The sequence below is a fragment of the Lactuca sativa genome, chromosome 1 (genome assembly GCF_002870075.4).
Source record: "Lactuca sativa cultivar Salinas chromosome 1, Lsat_Salinas_v11, whole genome shotgun sequence".
In the NCBI taxonomy this organism is placed as follows: domain Eukaryota; kingdom Viridiplantae; phylum Streptophyta; class Magnoliopsida; order Asterales; family Asteraceae; genus Lactuca; species Lactuca sativa.
In genome coordinates this window covers 139,368,227-139,394,062 of record NC_056623.2, presented here as the reverse complement: position 1 = coordinate 139,394,062, position 25,836 = coordinate 139,368,227, and the positions used below count along the sequence as shown (strand labels likewise).

At 40.3% G+C, this 25,836-nt stretch overlaps 1 protein-coding gene across 1 annotated transcript; it reads left to right on the top strand.

Annotated features, from left to right (window-relative positions):
• Positions 1–1,122: 1,122 nt before the first annotated feature.
• On the top strand, positions 1,123–1,629 carry LOC111921819 (uncharacterized). The gene has a single exon (XM_023917400.1). The coding sequence runs from the start codon at positions 1,123–1,125 to the stop codon at positions 1,627–1,629; it is 507 nt and encodes a 168-aa protein (XP_023773168.1).
• Positions 1,630–25,836: the final 24,207 nt, after the last annotated feature.

Here is a 25,836-nt window from a genome sequence, read left to right as displayed (position 1 = left end):
TTGCATACAAACTCCGTTTTTGACTTTCTTTATATGCACGCATAGGTAAAATTATAGTCTACGACTTTCATTTAGACTTCGTCGGCTAATTTTGAATTTATTTTTTTTAATATTATTATTTTTAACAGACCAGGACAGGAAAATTCGTTTAAAATTCACAACTTCTTCATCCGATGTCCGTTTTTGTCTGTCTTTTTACCGTTGTACTACTAATAACGAGACCTTCAATTCTTGTTTAGGTCGTATCGGCTAAAAATCACTCAATATTTATTTCGAGTTCTTAGCTGTACACTGCTATACTGAAACATAAAAAATCATAACTTACTCATACGAAGTCAGATTTTTGCGTTCTTTTTATGAAAGTTCTTGGTTTAACATAAGCTACAAATTTAATTTAGATTGTTAAGGCTAAAAAGCCTTTTATTGAAAATTCAGTTTTTACACTGAACAGTGTTTTGCCAGTTTTGTCGCGGATTTTCGATTGGTCATAACTTCTTCGTCATAACTCGGATTTTAGTGTTCTTTATATTTTTTGAAACCTTGTTACAATCTATACCACTTGGTTCATCCCAATCGAGATTATTTAATAATTTATTTTTGAGGGTCAATTATGTAAATATACACAGTATACTAAAGTTTCTCTCTATTATTTTAAAAAGAAATACAAATTGACCTACACTATTACATAGGTTTGAAATAACGGTTTGTTACACCTATACTACCTTTTAGTGCAATAAAGCAGTTTATTTATTATTTTTATTTCTTTAAATCGTGTACGAAAGCGGTTTTTACAAATTGGCGCCGTTTCCTGGGACATGGTAAAACACTAATAGTTTTATGCTAAGATCTTCACGTACAGGTAATCTGATTTTTGATCCAGAGATTAAGAAGACTCCTAGGAAGCTAAAGAAGGAGGCAAAACTTCGAAAGAAACAAACATGAACCTCAACCTCACCCATACCACAAGGTATTCACTTGTGGAATGAACATGAACACTCATTTCAACCTTTTCCAAAAGCACCACCTACCTCACCCGTTAAGAGCCCATTCAAAACATATACATCATCATCTTCAGACAAACCCGAACTCACAGATTCTTCTGAAACTGAATCAGAATTCATCATGAGCGAAAACGGAGATGAAGCTGAAAAAACTCTCCGTGAGTGGGTAACACAAGAGGTTACCCAACAGCCCTTGTGTATCACCTTTCCAGAAGCTCGAAATTTTGAGCTCAAATCCGGTTTAATCCATCCGTTGCCCCCATTTCGAGGCCTTGAGAATGAAGATCCTCATAAATTTCTCAAGCAATTTCATGTTGTCTTCTCTGGAATGAAACACCATGGAGTTACTAAAGACCATATCAAACTCAGGGCGTTCCCCTTCTCAGTTCAAGATGCAACAAAGGAGTGGTTATATGTCCTTCCACCTGGTTCAATAACAAGCTGGAATGAACTCGCCAAGCTCTTCCTCGAAAAATATTTTCCCGAGGCGAAAGTATCAAATCTACGAAGAGGGATTTTGGGTATAAAGCAAGGCAAAAGAGAAGCTCTCCACACTTATTGGGAGCAATTCAAGAAGTTGTTAGTCCGAAGCCCACAACATGGCATTAGTGATTATCAGCTATATTAGTGTTTCTGCGAAGGATTGATACCTATGGAGAGGCTAAATTCATCTAGTGGAGGGTCACTTTCAGACATGACACCAACAGAGATTAGGGCATTAATAGAGAAGCTGGCCAATGAATCAAAACATTCAACAATTGAGGAAGAGTGGTACCCAGACCATCCAAGAGGAGTCAAGAAGGTGAGCAATGCCCACCTGGAATCCCATATTTCAGAATTAACTAAAGATGTCCTTTTGTTGACAAAAGAAAAAGGTATAGTGCCAAAGGTCAAACCTTACGAGATCTACCGCAAAACCGGGCACCCAACTGATATGTGCCCCATACTTCAAGAGGATAATGAATCTGTGCAAGTTATGGGAAGATTTCAGCAAAGGCCATTTGATCAACATCGAAACAACCAAGCTTGGGGAGGGCCTCAAAATAACAATTTCCAGCCAAGACCTCAACAGAATTTTCAGCAAACAAAACCAGTATCAAGCTCCACCCGGGTTTCAACAATCTTTTTAGCAAAATCAGCACCAGAGCAATTTTCAGCAACCACCTGTTCAGTCACAAGCCAGTAGTTCCAGCATGTCTTTGGAAGACATAGTTAAAAGTCTTGCAACTAGTACCCAAGCTTTCCAGAATGAAACAAAGTCCAACATCAAAAATCTGGAGCAGCAGGTATCACAACTCGCGAATTCCATGAGCAAACTAGAAGCACAAACCCAAGGAAAATTCCCATCTTACACTGAGAAAAACCCGAAGCAAAATGCTTGTGCTATCACCCTCATAAGTGGTAAAAACTACAAAGGACCAAATCAGCAAGAAGATGAGGAAGAAGAGATCGTGGTTGAGCAAGAATCTGAGGCAACTGAAGAGGTGCAGAAAAAAGATGGATCTGCTGAAGCTGAACTAAAAATTACCCCTCCTCCTTTTCCCTCAAGACTGAAAAACACGAAAAAAGAAAAGGAAGATAAAGAGATTATGGATTTCTTCAGAAAGGTTGAGGTAAATATTCCCATTATTGATGCAATTAAACAACTACCCCGATATGATAAATTTTTAAAAGAGTTGTGTACTTCAAAAAGAAAATTAAAAGGAAACGAAACAGTTAAAGTAAGCAAGAATGTTTCAGCTGTTTTACAAAAAAGGCTACCCCCAAAGTGTAAGGATCCAGGAGTATTTACTGTTCCTTGCAAGTTGGGGAACCTTTTAGTGCCAAGAGCTATGTTGGAGTTAGGAGCTTCTATAAATGTTTTACCATATTCACTTTTTAAAACTATCGGGGTAGGGCCTTTAAAAAGAACAAGAGTCATTATTCAGTTAGCTGATCGTTCTCTGGTGCACCCAAAAGGTGTACTGGAAGACGTTTTGGTTCAAGTGAATGAAATCAAATTCCCAGCTGATTTCTATGTTTTGGATATGGGAGATGACGACTCACCAAACTCATGTTCCATTATTTTGGGGAGACCATTTTTAAAAACTGCCAGAACCAAAATAGATGTTTTTGATGGTACCCTTTCAATGGAATTTGATGGTGAAGTTATCAACTTCAATATTTATGATGTCATGCGTTACCCAGATGATGTTTCAGCCCTTAATTTCATTGATGTAATTGAACCATTATCTGTAGAATATTTTGAGATTGCTAACCGTGAGTCACTAGCATTAGTGCTCCACATAAATTTGTCTATTAATGCAACTCATGTTATATCAGAAAATTATGTGGTTGCTAGAGAAGTTCAAGAGATGGCAGCTCATATGGACCAGCAAAGAAAGTTGAGGTATGGTACCCAAACTCTTAAATTACCAATTTCTAACTCCAAGATTTTTCCTTCTGTAGTGCAAGCCCCCATCTTGGAGCTAAAGACACTTCCATAACACCTGAAATATGCATATCTTGGGGAAAAAGAAACATTACCAGTTATCATATCTAACAAGCTGTCAGAAAAAGAAGAGTTAGAACTGATCAGAATTCTGAAGGAGTACAAAAGCGCAATTGGGTGACCTATTGTAGACATTGAAGGACTCAACCCATCTCTATGCATGCAGAAATTTTGATGGAAGAAGATTATAAGCCATCGCGAGAAGCCCAATGCAGATTAAACCCACCAATGATGGAGGTGGTTAAAAAAGAAGTTATGAAGTTACTGGATGCTGGGATGATATAGCCAATTTTTGATAGCAAGTGGGTCAGCCCAGTTCAAGTTGTTCCTAAGAAGGCTGCAGTGACAGTGGTAGAGAACAAGGAAGGAGAGCTGGTTCCAACTCGGGTTCAAAAAGGATGGCGCGTTTGTATTGACTATAGAAAATTAAACGCAGCCACCCAAAAAGATCATTTTCCTATCCCATTCATAGATCAGATGCTAGAGAGGCTTGCTGGAAAATCCCACTACTGCTGCTTGGATGGATTTTCAGGTTTCCATCAGATTCTAATTGCTCCAAAAGACCAGGAGAAAACCACTTTCACCTGCCCTTTCGGGCATTCGCGTATAGGCGTATGCCATTCGAACTCTGCAACACACCTGCTACCTTTCAAAGGTGTATGGTTAGTATATTTTCTGAGTATGTCGAAAATACCATAGAAGTCTTCATGGATGATTTTACCTTCTATGGAGACTCCTTTGATATTTTTTAAAACAACCTCACAAAAATTTTACAAAGATGTATAGAAACAGACCTGGTCTTAAATTTGAAAAATGTCACTTTATGGTTGACCAAGGTTTGATTCTTGGACATATTGTTTCAAAAAGAGGCTTGGAAGTCGATAAAGCAAAAATAGATGTTATAAAGAGCTTACTCTACCCGAAGAATGTTCGGGAAGTGTGTTCCTTTCTTGGCCATGCAGGGTTTTACAAGAGGTTTATAAAAGATTTTTCAAAGATATCAGTTCCCATGTGCCAGTTATTACAAAAAGATGTTGAATTCGACTTCAATGAAGATTGCAAGAAAGCTTTTGATGTGCTGAAAAATCTTCTTAATTCTGCCCCCATCATTCAGCCCCCAGATTGGAGTTTACCATTCGAGATAATGTGTGATGCCAGTAACACTGTTGTTGGAGCTGTTCTAGGACAGAGAAAAGACCGGGTCCCCCACGTTATATATTATGCATCAAAGACTTTGGATAGTGCCAAGCAAATTACTCCACCACTGAAAAAGGGTTTCTGTCAATTGTTTTTGTATTGGAAAAAATTCATATAGTATTTGTTGGGAACAAAAGTCATAATCTTTTCAGATCACGCAGCCATTCGATACCTTCTTGCCAAAAGGGACTCAAAGCCAAGGTTGATTAGATTGATTTTGCTACTACAAGAATTTGGTATAGAGATTAGGGACAAAAGTGGGTGAGAAAATTTGGTAGCTGATCATTTGAGCCGACTCACCCCACCTGAAGACCCGACACCGATCCGCGAAACATTTCTTGACGAGCATCTATTCGCTGTTCAGAACCCTCCTTGGTTTGCTTATATAGTAAACTACTTAGTTTCCAGAGAACTCCCTTCAGATCTTACCTGAGCCCAAAAAGATAAAATAAAGAAGGAGGCGAAAAGATATGTTTTGGACGAGCTGTATCTATGGAAACACTGTGCTGATCAAGTGATTAGAAGATGTGTACCTCAACATGAAGTCAAGTCAATCCTGAATTTCTGCCATTCAGAAGCTTGTGGAGGGCATTATGGTCCACAACGAACCGCAAGCAAGGTCTTGGACAGCGGTCTGTATTGGGCTCATATTTTTCGTGACTCTTTTCTATTTTGCAAAACCTGTGAGAGATGTCAAATGACTGAATCTTTGACATCCCGTAATAAAATGCCACTTACTCCAATCTTTATATGTGAAATCCTTGACGTTTGGGGTATAGATTTCATGGGTCCGTTTCCGCCTTCTTTCGGGTTTGTGTACATCTTACTTGCTGTGGATTACGTATCTAAATGGGTCGAGGAAAAAGCTACACGAACCAACGATGCCAAGGTTGTGGTTGATTTTGTCAAGACAAATATATTTGCTAGGTTTGGGACACCAAAATCCATTATTAGTGATCGGGGTACGCATTTCTGCAACCACACCCTCGAAGTAGTCCTCAAGAAAAACGGTGTCACACATCGGGTATCCAAAGCATATCACTCACAAACCAATGGGCAGGCTGAAGCTTCAAACAAACATATTAAGGGCATTATAGAGAAAACCATCAATCCAGTCACGAAAGATTGGAGTATTCGATTGGATGATGCGTTATGGGCTCACCGGGCAGCATACAAGACTTGTATCGGTATGTCACCATATCGAATAGTTTTTGGCAAACCTTGTCGATAGCTGGTTGAATTGGAGCATCGATCATATTGGGCTGTCAAAAATTTGAATATGAGCATGGATGAAGTTGGCAAGAAAAGAAGATTGGATATCCAAGAGTTAGAAGAAATTTGGAACGATGCGTACGAGAACGAAGCAATCTATAAGGAGAAGACAAAAACTTTTCAAGACAATATGATCTCGCGAAAGGTATTCACTACTGGCTAAAAGGTATTCTTATATCACTCTCGTTTCAAACTTATTTCCGGTAAATTGAGGTCTCATTGGGTGGGACCTTTTGTTGTTACTAACTTGTTTGATCATGGTGCTATAGAAATTAAGAGTGAATGAATAGGAAATTTTTTTAAGGTAAATGGTCACCATCTCAAACCATTTTACGAAGAGTTTCAAGCTACAAATGAAGAAGTGGAGGTAGTCGTGGTCCCGACCTATCGCAATTGAGGAAACCGAGTAACAATGTCGACCCAACGACAATAAAAACAGGCAGCTTGCCGGGAGGCAACCCGGGTGTTTGTTTTTGTTTTGTTTTTGCAACTTCTTTTTAATTTTTGTGTGTTTTTAGCTACTTAGTTCGTTTTCTTTTAACTGAATCGTGTTTTTAAAATAAAAAGGAACAGAGAGAAGCTGAAAAATCAGAAAAAATACAGTTTTGGTGGAACCTACGACCGCATGCCCAGTCTTTGCGATCGCAGGTTATACATTTTGGGGTCGCAGGTAGTCATCGAGGTTTTTTTGGAACTGTTTTCACGAAAATAGCAAACCTGTGATCGCAGGTTCCCCCTTGCGATCTCAAAACTTGCGATCGCAGGTTCCCTCCTTGCGATCGCAAGTATCTCGTTTTTGTTCTAGTAGCACTTTTGAACAACTAAAATTCTAATAAAGCCCATTTTCCCAAACCTGCAATCGCAGGTTACCTCCTTGCGATCGCATGTATTAGTTTTTTTTTTACCTGTAGTGTATTTGAACGTTGAATGGTCGACTTTTGTACTTTTCTCAAAACCTGCGATCGCAGGTTTAGCCCTTGCGATTGCATGTATACCATTTTCGCATCTAGATGTTAGCTTACCTCGAACAAAGTGCCCAACGGTTAAATTTTCAAAACCTGCGATCGCAGGTTCCCCCCTTGCGGTCGCAGGTTTTGTTTTTTGCTATAAATACTAATCGCAGCCTCATTTGTAACTGACACACTCCAAAAATTCTCCCTGAAATCTACTACATTTTCGAGTTCTTTTTGACCAACAAACACCCAAATCGCTCATTTTTCTTCCGAATCAAGCAAATAAGGTATCAATCTCTTCTATTTTACTCCTACAACATCTATACCGTAACGAAATCATGTTTTCACGGTTGAAATTCTCCAAAAATCTCATTTTGTTCATTTTGAAATTTGAATTTTTATGAGTATAAACGTTTGCTCACGACGCAATTCAAAAGAGATTCATCCGAACAAAATTTCAAAAATCAAAAAAAAAAAATTTGCCACGAAAATATATTGTTGCTCAGCGCACAGTCATGTATTTTCGTTCTGAAACTGAATATCTGTTTTTGTTATATATTTGTGAGGTCGTTTGGGAGTAGTTAGAAATACTTATTTTTGCTTATTATTATTATTATTACCTGGAAATTGTGCCTACATTGTCCCAATTTACCTTGCAAAATGCCCCTTAGACCTTCACGTTCAAGCAGACAGGTTGACACCTCAGACCCGTCACACACTGTCCAGGTGGACAATGTCACTGTGGATTTAGGTTCACAGGCCGCACTCGACTGTTACCAACGACTTCTCGACCACGAGATTTTGCCACAAGTCTGGGCCCCTAGCCGCACATGTAACGCCCCAATTCTCAGGTATTGTTAATATGAGTTTTTTGGATTAGGCCCTACTCGACGAGTTGGTTCACCTACTCGTCGAGTGGCAGCGAGAAGGATCGTGAGTTAAGTGAGCTACTCGATGAGTCCATATTGGGACTCGGCGAGTAGGAGCTGGCTAGTGAAACGCTAATTCATGGGGTTTACACCCCTATTTAAAAGGACCTTAGCCTCCATTGGACCTCCTTACAGTTCCAATGAACCCTTGAGAGCCTTATTCATGTGTGTGTGCCTTGTGTGTGTGTGTTTGAAGCTTGAAAGAGAGTTCTTGGAGGGAGAAGACTTGGAGGAGAAGGAGATTGAAGCAATTGGAGTGTGGGAATCAACACTCATCTCAGATATCAACTTCAAAAGGTACCCAAGCCGTCATTCTCCTTATAGATCTCCTTTATTGGGTGAGTTTTAGGGTTTTCATGGAATATCAAGTTGGTATGATGAGCTATGGGCTAGATCTGAAGTTGTAACTTCAGATCTGGACTCTCTTTGGGTTCTAGAAGCATAAAGTTGCAGCTTTAGTCGTGGTTGAGGTCCCTTTTGTGCATAAAGACCCATCCATAGCTCAGATTTGCCATTTTCAGGCTTTTAAGCCATGCATGCACGTAAAATTTGCAACTTTACGTGATAAGCATGCCCTAGAAGCCTGGATCTGTGATTTGGAGCCGCTGCATGGCTCAAAATGGATCTGTATGGAAAGAGGACTGAGTGCACTCGGCGAGTCACAGGGTCGACTCGGCGGGTCGAATGAAGATAGCCATTGAACTCGACGATTTGGTTGAACAACTCGGCGAGTCCGATGAAGATTGTCATGAGAATCAACGAGTTGAAGAACAACTCGGCGAGTCAGATGAGTTTTAACCAAGAATATGTTCGCGAGTATATCTGTCAAAGTCGCAGGGATGGAACTCGATGGGTGGCCTTAAGGTCTGATCGGGATTCGAAGGAACTCGACGAGTCACCTCGATGACTCGGCGAGTTGGATTGTGCTTCAAGAGATTCAGCGAGTAGCTGGGTGTACTCGGCGAGTTGAGGTCAAAATGGATTGTTGACCTTGATTGAGGACTTTTACCTTGATCAGGGGTTGACTATTGGGTTATGGAGTACCTTATAAGATTAAAGACTTATGCGTATATTGAACTATGGTTATAGGTGGTGGGGCCTGTGTTGAGTGAACCGAGAGTTAGATTTTACCTTTCAAGTCGACATCTGTGAGGTGAGTTATCCTCACTATATCGATAGGGTCTACGGCACAAAGGCCATCCCTTTAGTTTTTATTGTTATAGTATGCTACATGTGGTTATGACATGTTAGATCAGTATCCAAATAGACAGTATGTTGTCATGCTCTTATGATCCGTTAGGATTGATATGTTAGTGGCCTAGTTAGGTCGGTGTTTTGGCTATGAGAGATTACCCTGATTGATGATATGTGAGTTAGTTATATCTGATATTTGTACATGTATGGGTTGATGTGCTTATTGATCTGATTAGATCGGCGTCCTGGTAATTAGGACGGTATTATGTTAGTGACTTGGTTTAGGTCGGTGTCCTGGTATATAGGATGATGCTAAGTCAGTGACCGGTTAAGTCGGTATCTTGGTTAGGATGTTGCTATGCCTTATGATCTGCTAGGATTTGTTTGTCTATGGACTGTTATGTGATTACCAGTTATATGTGCACATGATTAATTGCTTGTGGTTGGGTTGAGGCGGTCCTGCTTTGTGCTGAAGGCCAATATACCCTATGAGCGGTCCGGGGAGACTGTAGGCCCACGTGGCGGACCAATCATGCCGAAGGCTCGGGATAGATTCAAATAGACTGTAGGCCTGGCAGGGCGGTCTGGTCAGGCCGATGACCCAGTATGCATGTTGATTGGTTGATTATTACTGATGTGGTATTGTCAATTTTGTATTGGTATTTTGGGGGTAGCTCACTAAGCCCTCGGGCTTACAGTTTTCAGTTTACTGTTTCAGGTACTTCAGGAGATCGTGGGAAGGCGAAAGCGTGACCGTATCGCTCCTCATCCTTATGTTATGATTTTTGGGACACTCTGATGGAAAATGATTTGAAAACCTTTTTGTAAACAATGCTATGTGGTTTATATTTATGATTTAAAAAAAATTAAATTTGGTGTGAATTTTATGGATGTTACAGCACATTAATGCAGGAACTCCATATTTATGATGGTGTTCGCGCTCTTTTTGCCAATATTGGCTGGGAGCGCCTATTATCTATAGATTTTGGCACTTGTCCCCTACTGACCCGAGAGTTTTTAGCCACTCTTAGTGAGATAAATCATGAGGGAAACTTAGCTTTTCACATTTTTAGCACCCCTCACACTATTCATGTGGACCAGTTATGTAATATCTTCCATACTCCCATCACTAGATTATTCCAACCCACCCCCGCTTTTGACGTACGCGAGTTTTGGTACTCCATTACCGGTTTGGAGTCTTATGATTCAGCCTCATCCGTATAGACTATCATCGTGCACCCTATTCTCAAAATTGCATTGAAAATTATATGCAATATCATTTATGCACAGATTGAGACAACGAAAGCCGGCAAAGCCGAGCTTTTTCTTTTGTGGTGCATGATCACCAGGTCATACTGTCCACATTTTTGTGATATTATTATTAAACGGTTCCATAGAGTTATATCTCTTCGCACTGGCGGTGCAATTCGCTGTGGTTGTTTGATTTTTGTCATTGCCCGCTCCCTCGTGCCGCAATCTCCTCCGGAGTACACCTTCTTTACAGGTGATTCTTTTCGTCGGACCCTGCAGAACCTTCAGGCTATGCACATGATTCGTACTGTCCCAGGTGGGTGTGTTTGGATGAAGGGTCGCGCCACGTATTTCAAGGTCACTGGACCTGATGCCATTGCTCTCACTGACCCCATTAGCGAGACTGTGTGGGTGCTTCCTTCGAACATCCCACCACCTCCTTGCCCACGTAGGGCACAAAAGACCCAACATCCACAGTCTGATCGACCATCTTCATCTACTCAGCACCCAGACTACACAGACGCCACACCCATATCCTTTAGCCCGCCTAATCCTATGTTGTAACACCATGTTTATTTATTAAATAAATAAATAAATTAATGGACGAATGGTAGCCCTAAAATAAATAATTATGTATAACAGGATGGTCTCGAAGAGTTATTTGTTACCATTTTAGAAGTCAGGAGTTAAAAGTGTAAGTTTCGAATCGGATTCGTAATTGTTTATGAAGGCAGGGACTAAATGGTAACTTCTGGGACTTCATTTGAAGGAATATTGGGGGCTAAGGGGCTATTTAGTAAATATTGAACCTGAATTGTAAAGAATCATAATGTTAAGGGCTAAAAGGGTAAAATTAGGGCTCATTTTGTAAGGAATGAGAGGAGGAGGGGCCGGTTATGTCAATATGGGAGTATGTTTCATATGAGCCGGGTATATAGCCTTTCAATCGTTTGAACCCTAACCTTAACACTCCACATATTCATCAGCTGCCACCATCTCTCCTTTAGTCGCTGTGCACCACCGTCTAGAGGATGCAACCCATCGAGCCAAGCATTGTTGTCGTCGTTCCTGTTATTGCTAGAGGCGGAGACCAGCGAAGGAGTGTTATTCAGTCGGAAGTGGCCGGAGAAACCCCCCCCCCCCCCCCCCCCCCGGAGATCGGAGTGTGGCTTTGAACGAAGAAGGGCCAGTCGCGAACCACCATATCCTCTCGATTCGACCACCTCGTCTCGCTTATTTGTGCCCCTCGAGGTGTTTGACGTCGCGAGTGCCATGGTTGTTGTTGGTTTCTTTCCAGGCTGCCTTTTTGCCGCCACGAGAAGGGCTGAGATTGGAGTGTGTTCAGGTTAAGGTCCCGACGAGTGGGTGTTCTGTTGGTGCGTGTTGCTGACGGGGACTCAAGGAAGCTTGCCACCACCGTGAGGTGGTGGCTGTCTTTGAAAATCAACATTGTCGCCGCCTGTTTCCTGTGCTGCTACTGTCGCCGCCCACCATAGGTAGGTGTTGGGTTTATTTTCCGAGCAAAGGGAGTGTGTGTGTGTGTGTTATTCTCTGCTGGGGTGTATTAGGAAGTGATTGGGTGTGAATTTTGGGTGGTTGGAAAACCTTAGAAACCACCACCACCACCGTGAGGTGGTGGCTACCACCATACACCGCCATGTATGTGTGTGTTTAGTGGGTGTGTGTGTTTTTAATTCAGATTTAGCATTGTAAGTGTACTACAAATTGGAATAATGAAAAGAAAACTAAAAAACCACCACCGTAGGGTGGTGGCTGCCGCCACCGGCCGCCGTGTTGGGTGGTGGTGTGCTTTGCCTTGTGGTATTGATTCGTTTGGGGTGCTTGAAACCCTAATGGGCCCAATGAAGCTTAATGGACTCTAATGGACCCAATAAAATCCTAATGGGCTCATTGCAGCCTAATGGGCTTAAATAAAACCCTAGTGTGCTTAATAATATCCTGGTGGGCTTAAGAGGCCCAATAAAGCCCTAATCGACCTAAAAGCCCAACAAGTTGATAAATGGGCTAGCAATTGGATTGGAAAACCCTAATTTGGGGAATTAATCGGGACACATGGGAATTATTTAATAACTAGAGATATTAAATAATAATCATTGGCAAGAAATTAATCTAAGTAATATTGGACTTAATGGATTAAGTCCTTAATGGGTTAAGTGAGAAAACTTAACCCTAATCATCATTTTATGTGAAACCCTAATTTCACTTGGACCTTGAGTTGGGCTTTCTATTGGGTCTGGATGATTGGATTATTAATGGGCCATCCAAGAATAATCAGATGGACTAGAGTAATTAGTTGGGCTTTAGGGTAAGGCCATTATGAGGAGTTGGGCCCAATTTAGAAAATTGGGCCATAGTTTGGGCCTTAATGATTATATGAAGTTGGGCCTTAGAATATGACCATGTGTAGGCCTAGGCCCAATTTGGAAAATTGAGCCATGTGTGGGGTTTTGATTCTTAATGGACTTTGGGCCTATGGATTGGGCCTTGGGACTGAATAAGCCAAGCTAAGGGTAATGTAGTAATTACCCAATGCATGTACTTATGGTTATGTAGTGGAACCCAATTATTAATTGGGTGATGTTTTGATATTGACAGATCGGGAATCTGTCCTCCATCAGTTGGGGTTGAGTCTGCGGGACTTCAGCAGTGTGGGGTTGAGTCTACGGGACTTCAGCAGTGCGAGGTGAGTTACCTTCCAGTAGGGGTGGGTCTAAGGCCACAATGCCAGCCCACCAACAGGGGTAGTTGGTAGATAATTATCTTGATATGCTTATGCTTATGTGATATGCTTATGTGATATGCTATGTGTGTCAGTGGTAGTAGCAGGGAATAGTTCTTCCCTGACTCGGTCGTTAGGACTGAAGGGTAGGTTAGTACCCCAGTAATGCCTGACTGTATGATTATATCATGTTATTGTATGACAGTGTTAGGGGTGAAATAGTGCCCGGTTACCGGTTGAAATATATCGATGGCGGATACCGGTTGAAAGATACCGATGGCAGATACCGGTTGAAAGATACCGTTGGCAGTTACCGGTTGAAAGATACCGAAGCGGTATACAGAGTCCATGTAATGCTTATCTGTCTGTTTATGATGTTAGTACGTGATCAGCATGTTTATGATGTTAGTACGTGATCAGTATGTTTAGGACATATTATTATGTGATAGTGGTAGGGGTGAAATAGTCCCCGGTTACCGGTTGAAAGATACTGATGGCAGTTATCGGTTGAGAGATACCGATGGTGCTATGTGGTATGTGGTATGATGGGGAAACTCACTAAGCTTCGTGCTTACGGTTTACAGTTTTGGTTTCAGGTACTTCGTTTCAAAGAAAAGGAACCGGCCTGGTCGCAGTGCATCACACTATGTTTTCCGCATACGAGATCCTTGGGATTATACCCTGATATGGTTTCATAATATTATATTTTGATTATTCACAATTTTGTTTTATGTAATAACCTAATTAAAAATGAAATTTTTGGCCTTGAATTTTGGGACGTTACATATGCAGACTGACTTTCACGATCAGCCCCCACCCACCCAACCATCTCACCCTCACCCCAACTCTCCCTTTACTTACCAGCATTATCTTGACCTCTGTCAGGATATTGCTTCCCTTCAGCAGACGATGACTGGTCTTTGCCTCGACTATCAGCAATATAGCACTCAGGTTACCGACTATCGTGACGAGCTCTTAGGTCTGCGCGACGATTTCGACAATATCTGTGATGAATTCTTCCGTCGCTATGCTCCCCCGTCCGAGTAGTCGTCTTCCACTCCTCCCTAAGCAGTGAGGACAATGCTTAATTTTAAGTTTGGGGAGGGGATTTCCTGCCTTTTTGTAAAAAGTTTTTATTTTGTCATTTTTATATAAAAAAATTTTAAAAAATCCTAAACAAATTAGAAAAGTTTAAAAAAAAATCCAAAAAGATTTTTCATTTATGTTTCTTTTATTTGTCATTTTATTTCTTCCTAGTTTTTTCTAAAGTATTTTCATCTTGTTGCATTCTGCATTTACAAAAAAAAATAAAAAAAATTACCAGATAATGACACTCTTTACATACGATAGTTCCATGAAGTGGGATATTGAGAATTGAAAATGAAAAAATCCGATGCGACTTGATTGTTATTGGAAGTGTAGAATCAGCTGTCATAACCAGAGGACCCAAGACACCGTGATTCGAGACCCCGGCCTTAAATATAAAAAAAATAGCACACTGAAACGTTTTTTGGGCGGTAATAACAGCTCTAGGATGATTTGCTTATTAATGTTTAAAAAGAATCTTTATCGGCAACTCTGAACCCACAGAACATGGCCCTATTTGTTAACACGTGTTACCCTCGCGGTAACAGAGAGCTTAAGTATCAGATCCACACAGTCAAAATGAAGAAAGGGTACAACGTTATATCTAGTACCCAAATCAAAGAATTTCTAGCGCTCAATAGAAGAAACTTCAAGAAATTCCAAAAAAAAAGAGATTGAATAAATCAAGCTCAAAACGAAGTGTAAATCAAAGTTCAATCAAATTAGAAGTCGTTCCAAAGTTACATCTAGCGAATAAAGAACTGTGTGATATGATACTTGTGGCTCTTGAAAAAGTGAAAGAATAGAGCTCGGGGTCCTACGGGGGTTGGCCCTTGCTGCTTCGGCGAAAGTTGATTTGGTCGTGCAGGTTCTTAAGGATGCGTTGATTCTAATTCTTGGCCATCTAGTCTTAAGGACATGAGATCCGAACTATGTTATTTTTGCTCATAAAGCTAATTAAGATACAAAGTTTAAATAAAACTAGAGTTGGATCATTGGGTTACACTGTTTTGTGGTCTTCCTTACTTTGGGAGTCTGTGATACATGACAGATAGCAGGATGGTTGCTTTGGTGTTAGTGATTGGAGCCCATTATCATGAAAGAATGTTTCATGTTAATTGTACATACTATTTTTGTTCATTGTTCATTTTCTTTATCTTTGCATGCATGTTTTATGTTTAGCTTTGGTAGTTCTTATTATTTAGGTTTTCGTTTTTTTTAGTTAACGTGTGTCTAGGTTGTCTAGTTATTGCCTTTAGCCCCAATTCCGTTTCCAAAGTTATCGTTTCCTTACTTGAGGGCAAGTAAGGTCTTAGCTTGGGGAAGTTTGTTAGATGCATTTTATATGCATCTTTTAGAACAAGTTCCTACGTATTTCATTATAAAAAGTTAACTAATTCCCGATTATTCTTATGTATTTCGTGTTTCATGATTATTTTGTAGAATGCCCGCACATGGATGATTGCGCAAGTTCGGTATGCGTTTGTGGATTCTTAGGAGCTTAATTGGAGTCTAGACCAAGAAAGGATGTCGGGAAATGATCAAGAACTGCTTTGAAGGAGGAACGATGATCAAAAGAGCCAAAAAGAGTAACATGGGATCCCACTTTGTCTCCTTGGGATCGTAGGTTTGCCTTTGTGATCGCAGGTTGGGTCGCAGGTTGCCTACAAGGTTTTGTCGAGCCAAAAAATTCATCAGTTAAGGAAAAAAGAAACATGCGATCGTAGGTTGGTCAATTTGCATCAAAATGGCAACGTACTTAATTTAAAAAAATCTTGTGACACGTTTTTGGGTGATACATGTGATCGCAGGCATGCCCTTTGCGATTGCATGTACGACGTTTCGACAGCTAGATGTATAAATACAACCTGATACTCTTCCAATAACCCTAATTGGCGATTCTTGGCGATTTAGAGGCAATTTTCAGAGGTTTTCAAGTGAAGAACATAGATCTAAAGGAGACGATTTGATTCCAATTCATAGTTTAGTAATATTTATCGTTTAGATTCTATTTCCACTGTTTGTAATCCGTTTTTAGCCATGTTAGGCTAAAAACTCAGATTTCAGTTTCGCAAGACGTAACCTTTTCGTATGATTAATCATTAGGCACTATGTTCGACTATGATTACTGTTTAGTTTGATCAATTTTGTGTTAAATTGAATGTTTGATTTTGATTATAGTTTCTGTTGGCCACTTAAATTGTTTGTGAATCATTCTAGTCATCTAATTGTTTAGATCCGTAATAGTCTAGATTAATTAGTAAAAAGTGACAAGTATTAGATTAATTCTAATTTTAGGGTTAACTCTAATATGAAATGATCAAACAAGTTTTAACGCCTCTGAGCTTATGAGAGGTATTGAATTTTACTAGGAATTATACTGTATCTAATGCAACTTTTCTTTATTAGTCAAGAGCTTGTTTGGTTAATTCAGTAAAAAGTTAGATTTAATTCAGAGAACTTATTTTGATTAAATGAATTTTTGTAATAAAGTTCATTAGAGCTTGTTAATGAACCTTAGTACCAGTTTAAACAAGTGCATATTCGAATATTGTGTTGAAGGTTAATTATATGATTAGGGGAGTCACCGCAAAACTAGAATTGCTTTCTTTTATTTGAATTTTCAGCACTTTAAATTTTGATATTCTTTTGTCATTTTCGATTTCTATTAGTTTAATTTTAAGAAATAACCCCCCCCCCTCTTTATGTTTATTGAATTCGTCAAGAATTAGATAACACCTTACGTAAAGAGGTGTAAACATTAGGACGTGTCCCTGAGGACCCGACCTTGCTTACCTGTACTACCTGTTAGTGCAATAGAGCAGTTTATTTATTATTTTTATTTGTTTAAATCGTGTACGACAGCGGTTTTAACAAATTGGCATCATTGTCGGGGACACGGTAAAACACTAATAGTTTTATGTCAAGATCTTCACGTACAGGTAATCTGATTTTTGATCCAGAGATTGAGAAGACTGCTAGGAAGCTATAGAAGGAAGCAAAACTTCAAATGCAACAAACAGGAACCTCAACCTCACCCATACTACAAAGGCACTCCCTTGTGGAACGAACCTGAACACTCATTTCAACCTTTTCCAAAAGCACCACCTACCTCACCCGTTAACAGCCCATTCAAAACATACTCATCATCATCTTCCGACAAACCCGAACACAAAGATTCTTTTGAAACCGAATCGGGTGCCTATGTAGACACTGCTTTTATGTATTAAGGATGTTAGGAGTGGAACATTTCCCTAAAAAATATGTTTCAAGAAGGTGGACAAAGGATGTGTTATCGAGATCATCAAGTGGTATAAGATGTGTCAGTCTCCTAAAAATGATGAGGACTTTAAATCAATTATCCAGGACATATACTATTCGGTTGACTATTGTGTTGATCGGCTAGTTTCTGATATGGAAAAGTTGAAGTTGTATTGAGAGAAACTAAGGGAGATGACTCAAGATGTTGAAAAAGATGAGAGAACAAAATAGATCTGATGCGCAGGGACAAGGTTTGAAAACTTAAACCTTGAGTGAATGCTTAAGATCAATGTCTTCTTGCTAATAAATTTTCATGTCAAGCCTGGAAAGACCAATCAAGTCTTAGATAATATATTCACCAAATTATCAAGTCAAAAATGAAGTATGAGAATAAATGATCAAGGTAAAGCTAATAAATGAAGAACAAGAAGAATGTTTGAGAGAAGTTTGAAATAACTTAGTAAATGCCAAAAGTTGAGTGAATGATCCCCTTTTTGACTTTACATTGAAAGCTCCTATAAATAGGATCGAAGGTTACAACGAATTAACTAGAAAGCTTACATAGGACTAGACAATAGAAATGTTTATGACATTCTGATTGCCTAATATTACAAAAGACTAAGTCCTATGAAAAGTTACATCAATACAAAGACAAACTTAATAAATGCACCAAGACGAAAAAATCTTGACTCGGGATCAGCATCCATTCCTAACATGAGAGTCATTTCGGAGTGCTTTCAGCTTCTCATCTTCTTCTCTTCTGGTCCGGACAGACTCTGGACCACTCTTCACAGTTGACTCCGGACCATTTATTTCGGAACACATGTACTTCGGAATTCAGACTTAGGATTGCTAGAGGTTCACTTTCAGGTTCCAACAATCTCCCCCTAAGTGAACTTAGCAATCCATTCAATTATACTGCTTCTTCCTTGATGAAAGTGTAAGCCCGGAACAACCATTCTCTGACTTCAATATACCAGGCCAGTTGACTTACAATCTTTGCTTTGGCCTTTTCCGGAGCTTTAGATTTTGATACTCGAGAGATGAACTTCCGAAGTGCTTTGGTTGGGACTAGGTGTTTGTCAAGGACACGGAAAAAGTCCTTCTTTTTTGTCTTCTTGGTAGTGTAGACAAACCCTAGAACCGAATCATCAATTGGACCATCTTCAAGCAGTTCAGCGGCAGGAAGAACATAGGTGATCTTTGCAACGAAGTCTTCAGTTCCGTAGAGATGAGCCAACTCATAGTCGCATCAATAATATTTTGCGATGTAATCTTTGAGGAAGCTTAGTGCAGCTTGAAAAGCACCCATTCCGATTTCGTTGTTTTGCATTCCTAGAAAGTGAGCATCCAGAGTTAGGATGTCGTTCGGATTCAAGGAAGGGAAGTCCGCATCAGTAATGGTTCGGTGGGTAGGCTTGTTCCGGAGGACATGAAATCGAAATAGTGGGCAGTTGAGTTTGAATTTCACTAAGATTTTACTTGCAAATCCATGGACTTGGGTGATTCTTTTTCCGGTCCATACCTCCCTAAACGGTTGAGCATTGTTGTAGTAGAATGTTTCAAGCCTTTCTCGTTCCGTCCGGAGGAAAACTTCCGGATCGTCATTTGGGTGAAGAGGAGAAAATTTGATGTAGTACTTGCTGTATGGAGAGAGAGAGAGAGAGAGGAAGATCAAGCTATTCAGAATCGTTGATTGGAAGGTCGTAGTACATACACGGAACGATTTCGTGATCACGGAGTATGCCTTCATGGCAAAGAGGAGATATCCCACGCATCGGATCAGGATTATCCTTAAGATCTTGGATCCAGATGTTGTCCTCTAATGCCTTGTTGATTTCCTCCTAGGACCATCCTTGTTTTTGCTTGAGAGGATGTCCAAAATGGAAGGCTTGTTGATCAGCAGTCATTGGCTTTTTACCTTTGTCTCTTTTTAGTGAGGCCATGATGACCTGTATGTTTTCATCCACTACATATTCTAGAGTGGGGTTCGGAAGAGGATCTTCTGGAATGTCATCAGGGATGCGGAGTGGAGAGCCCTGGTCTATTGCAGCACTTTTTGGAGTCGGAATGGGTGGGAGCATAGAGGGAGTGGCTCAGAAGGCTTGAGCTATGAGGAAGGTTTTGGCTTTGGCCATTTGAATAGCCCTTTGAAGAGTGTCAGGTAAAGATGATGGCCAAGAGGTTGCAGACCATATCCTCTTCTATTCCTCAGTCAGTGCCTTTGGGAATAGCTTCTTTGGATCCTCAAGACCTAGAACTCCTTTGGTGACGTATTTTTCTTCTTCACCGTCTTCTTCATCTTTTGAGGAATTTCCTAGAAGTACGGACACAACTTGGACTTCATCGTCAGAATTCAAGTCTTCATCTCGAAGTGTAAACTCTGAGGTGGGTTTCCATGGTTGGCTTGGACCTTCGCCCCCTCTTGCATCGGGAAACCTTCGAACCGGTGCAAGCATAAGTGACTCCTATATTCCATCAAATTTCTCAAACACTTTTTGGAGACCAGTGTTGAGTTGTTTGGTGAGAGCATCATAAGCCTCAGAAGTAGGTGCTTGAGCAGCAAGGTGATCGAACAGATGCCCCAGGACGGCTAACATCTCATCAAACTTTCAATTCGGAACATCAACAATGTTCCAAGTGGATCGAATTAGTTTGATGAGGACTAGTTGAATGATGAGATTCATCTCATCCTTCTTCTATATCTCCTTCTCCAGTCTTTCGATTTGTTTCTCATGATGCACATGGGTCTGCTTAATGAGATCGTTGGCAGCAGATACCAAGTCGTCATGGACTTTGAGCATGGAGGTGATGGTGTCAAGATAATGTTCAACCAAAGCATTGTATTTAGCTTCAACTTCTTCCAGTGAATGCTTGAGCCGGATAAAGATCAGTTGATCAAGTTAGGCTTCTCGTTCCACAACTGAAGGTCCGGACTGTTATGAAAGAGACTGAAGGATGGCATCAAGTTTGGAATCAAGTCCGAAAACTTTTTGATCCATTTTCGTGCTGATCTCTGTTACGGATGTTTCGATTGAGGACACCTTCTTCATAGTATCCGAGACGTTGGTCTGAATTTCGAGGAGAGCGAAAGGGTCAATGTAGTCACCAGCTGAGGATTCAAAGTCAGAGTCTGAGTGTTGCGGCAGAGCTTTTCATGATGAAGTATTGGTAAATGGACCAGGATTAGTTGCAGCATCATCTTCATGTAGCTTGGAGTTAAGTCCACCATCCAGAGTGGTTGACGAAGATGATCCGAAGTCAAAAGCAGACTTGAAGGTTGACGGCTTAGATTGAAAGTGGATGGATGATATGAAATGGGGGTCCGGAACTGATTTTCCTTCATCAGTGAGCATTATTTCTTCAGAGATTTCTTCATCTAGATCATTTTGGAAGACGTTGGTGTGAGTGGTGATTGGTGGTTATTCCGAAGCCAACTCTTGATCAGCCTCATCATCGGTAGGAGGAACATATGGAAGATTGCTTTGATGAGATCTTTTGTACATTGAGGTAAGAATGGCCTCCCCCTGAGCTCTTTTCAGATCCGGACGTCTAGAAACAACCCTGTTTACATAATCTTCCCATTTGGGATCGTTAGCACTTAGTCGTCCTGTACACCTTTCGGGTATCAGACCAGTTGAGGTGTCTGGAGTCGGAGAGACTGCTCCAGCTCCGGAATGCTTCGGGCCCGTAACAGAGGTTCCGGAGTGTGTGCTAGTGTGAGAAATGAGAGGGGTATCAAATGAGACTCGTGGGTGTGTTCCAGGGGGCTGCAAGGAATTATGATCAACACTAGCATCACCTTTTTGGAAAGGTGAGGGTGGATTATGTGGAGACTCCCTGTGTGTGTGTGTGTGTGTGCATGTGATGTTGAAACATTAAGGGGTACCTCAGATGAGTGGTCTGGTGGGGTGTTCAGATGACCAGAGTCAGCCTGAGTGTGATGAGCATCTTCTTTTGGAGAGGAAGAGCCGACTTTGGGTCTCTTTTGAGGCTTTAGCTTTGTAGGAGAATTCTTCCATTTGGCAGATTTTTTAATATTGGATCCGGACAAGAAAGGTTTGGCCTTTTCCGAAACAGGCTCAACGGAGACTGGGGCAGGTTGTGCTGGGTCAAACACAACCGAAGTCTTCATATGATGTTTCAAATAAATGGATTCAGAAGGTATTGAGGTCAGCATATGGTCCGGAAGTAGTCTTACTGTTGGGTCAAAAATATGGTTTATACTTTTCTTTTCTAGGAAAATATATTTTTTCTATAATATAATATGTAATATTGTGGCTGTGTTTCGGCTGCACTTGTGTGTGCGGCCGCACACCCTGTGTACGGCCGCACACGCGTGTGCAGTTGTACACTGGTGTGTTGCTGGTGGCCCATGTCTCATATAAATAGAGGAGTGCATGTGGGAGTGTGAGGAAAGAAGAGAAGAGAGAAAAAGTTATAGAGAAGAGTGTGTGTGTGTGTGTGAATCTATGTATATGGAGCATCACTCAATTTAATTCAATATATCATAGATTCATCTTCTTCTTCTTCTGATTCTCTTCTATATTGATCTGACATCATCCAATTGATTGGGATTCCGCACCATCAATTGGATCTGATTGATACAGAAGCAATTTTGGGGACTTACAATTGGTATCAAAGCTTGGTTATATCAATCAATTTTGCCAGATCTGGAGCTTACTTGATCTGATTTTGAAAAGAGAATAGCGTTTTTGGATAGGTCTCGCAAAAATAAGGGGGGTTACTTCTTTGTATTTTTGATAAAAACGAGTTTTTGATCAAGTTTTTGAGCAAAAAAGGTGAAAAACGTCGTTTTCTTCTCGCAATTGTTGAAGGTTTGCTGGTGACCGTTGAAGGTGTGCTGCCTAGTTGAAGGTGTGCTGCCCGTTGAAGGTAGGCCTGGCAATCGTGTCGTGTTCGGGTTGGCGTGTCGCGTGTTGGCGGGTTGGCGGGTCAAAATATGTCAACCCAAACACGACCCATTTAAATATACAGGTCACGTGTTGGCGGGTCACGGGTTGGCGGGTTTGAAACATAAACCCATATATGACCCACCAACCCATTTATTTATACGGGTTCACAAGTTGGCGGGTTCGTGGGTCAAATTTGGGTTCATGGGTCTGAATTTTAGATATTTAATTCTTAAACATCCAAATGAAAACTGAAAACATTCATAGAAACATGTTACAAACTTAGCCTTATAGGTTACGACTTATGACATTAGACCATCCACCACGAGTCATAATGTCGAAACATTCAAATGGTCTATGAATAAATGGTATATATTATGTAATACTTATTAAATATTAATATTTGATACATAAATACATTTAAAAATAAAATAATTTTTTTATTAACAATATAAACGGGTTGACGGGTCAACCCGTTTATTTTTTGAGAAACCCATATATGACCCGTTTAATAAACGGGTTGGCAGGTTGGTGGGTTGAAAAACTCAACCCAAACCCGTTTATTTCGTGTCGTGTCGAGAATTGCCAGCCCTAGTTGAAGGTGTGCGGCTCAGTAGCCTCGGTGTGCGGTTCGGACGAGTGCGACTCGGTGTGTGCGGCTCAGGAGTATATGGCTCGGTGTGTGCGGCTCAGCAGCCTCGGTGTGCGGCTCAGTGTGTGCGACTCGGACGTGTGCGGTCTGGACGTGTGCGGCCTCGGTGTACGGCTCGGTGTGCTGACAGGGTCCGAAGTTCGCATTGTGTACACTTAAAAAAAAGTGAAGGAATTTTTCAGGCTGCGAAGATTCGAACTCCGGACCGCTAACACATGAAACACGCCAATAACCGGTTGATCTACCAAGGAATTTGTTAAACATCTCGCTTGCTTAAATTATATACACTTCGGAAGCAACAGCCTTCACTTAAAAAAAATAGGAGCGAATTTGGAGTGGCCAAGAATTGAACTCAAGCCCTTCCATTCACCAACAAAGGCCACGTCCAACTCATCTACCTTGCCAGACATTATATCCCTTCCCCTTTTAATTCATAAAGACACCTTTTCGCACCTAATTTCCCCAATTTGACACTTTTAACCCCAAAATCAATTTCTTTTTATTTTTAAATTCCATTTTCATCCATTAAAAAAAATGAGTTCCACATCAATTCCGGTAAATAAAGTTTCATGTACTCCATCTTGTGAAACTACTATTAAATTTCTCCGAGATCAAATCGATTTATTAAAAAGAGAAAATGAGGACCTCAAATACGAAGGCTATACTCTAAGGAAAGGTCAGAAACCGTTAAAAGCACAACTAGAAGCAAAAGCCAAAGACTTTAGGAAGCTTCAGGAAGAGTACAGCAACAAGTGTGAAAATTACGATCACATTAAACGCAAACTTGCTGCTGTAACTAAAGAACTTGACGCTTTGAAAATAAAGTGTGGAAAACAGATGTTAGTTTCAAAAATTACACTGCGTCAAGTATGACAGTCGAGTCCTTATATGAAACCCAATTAAAATTCAAAGAAAATCAAAACAAGGGTCTAGGGTATGATAGTGTTCCTCCACCTTTCAATCATAACTACACATCCATCCCTATGACACAGGACGAAATTGACAGGGAGGCACATCTTCGATATGGAAAACTCGCTAGATTTGTGTCAGGAGGTATTCAAGTTGAAGATATTAATGATTCTACTCCTTGTGCAGGTAAAGTAGTAGATGATGAGAACAAGGAGAAAACTATTGAACAAACCAATGATTCCTTGAGCTCTGAATCTATTGCTTCGAACTCAGTTGCTTCTGATCAATCAGCTGTTGAGAAGTACAGGCCACCAAATCAAGTGAAACGGTCGAGTTGTTGCAATTGTGCTTGTAGGAACAACCAGAAACAAGGCAAGGACACGCCACCAGGGGCAGGAAGAAACAACTCCACAGTGAAGAAAAAGACATGTTTTCACTGTGGAACACATGGACACATTGCCAGAAATTGTCCAAATTGTGCATACGTTCCTTACGTGGAAATATAGGCACGATAAAGAGGTAAATGGTGGTTTACACTGCCTTTTATAGGGAGGGTAAAGGAGAGAGAAAAATCTTTCCAAATCTTCGATCGAAAAATGAAGGGTTTTTCGGAGTTGACTGACGCGTGACAGTTGAGGTAGCCGATGATCACGCATGAGAGAGAGAGTGTCAGGCCCTAATTACACGCCTTCCCATCAGGCGCCGTTTGGAGATGAAACGGTTCCGATTCACACGCTTACCTCTTGCGCCGTTTGAAATCAAATCGATTGGGCTCCCGCCTGAGTCATCATGTCGTCATCTTATCCCTTTAAATGGTAACGGCATCTTTTAAAAATTCTCCCACGTGGATTAAAATTCACCACAATCTTTTATAACAACCAAGCCAATTAAAACTCCTTGAAAATAATGAAACCAGAATTTTGGAAAATCAAAAAGATTTTCGTGCTGAGTGTGTAAAAAATAAAAAGAAATAAAACAACACTTTTTAGGGATTTTGTGATGTCAATAATGACACGAAACAAAAAGATCCCGGGCACAAATCTCTTCCTTCAAAGTCAAGAGAGACTTTAAAGTGTGTGTGTGGTTTCCCGTTGAATAACGATCAGACACTTATTAAGAAGTGTTGAAAGGCTTCTTTTAATTAGGCTTATGAGGGTGGCTGTCGCTTCGATTCAAAATTCCTAATCTTGATATAAGACAGAAATCGAGCGAAGTACTTGTGAGACCGGTGTAGTCTGTAGAACAAGTAGGTTGGAGATAATTTGATTTGGCTAGGAAATTTATAAAATCTCAACAAAAATTAAAACTGGATCTCAAGGGAAGAAATGTTATTGTTTTTAACAATTTCATAGGAATCACTCAAAAGAAAAATAGAGATTTCATGTTGTACGTTCGTCAATTCATTAGTGAAAGCTTGAGCAAATTAATTGTTCACCATCAATTCGTATTGGGTATTGAATTTTGGGTTTCACTTAGCGCGTAGTGGCACGACACTAAGATCATAAACGCAGAAATTGTGTAACCATAAACCTCAGTGGTAATTTCTGAGAGTCTCAAGGGTTACGTTTGTGAAGCGAATGTGATGGAGAAATGCAATGTAGATGGTGTAAAGAAATCAGAGTACCTCTGCTATAAAAAAATTGGACCAAGCAGAAAACTCATATCTCATGTGAGAAGAGAGTTAGGTAGCTCATCATTAGAATAAATATGAAAGCCTAATTGGGAAGACAAGGTTTGTTTATACCAAGTCAGTAAGGCTTATTATTCAGAATCAGGTGAGGCTTTGGACACATACAGCAGCATGCTTCTAGGGACACTTAGCTAATGAAATGATATACCCACAAGTAGACAAAAAAATAAAAGCCAAAATAAAAAAATAATAATAATAAAAATAATAATAAAAAAATAAAATAGTAAAAAAATTAAAATATTTTTGGAGTTTTTGAATTTACGAAAAAAAAAATATTTTTGGAATTTTGATATATAA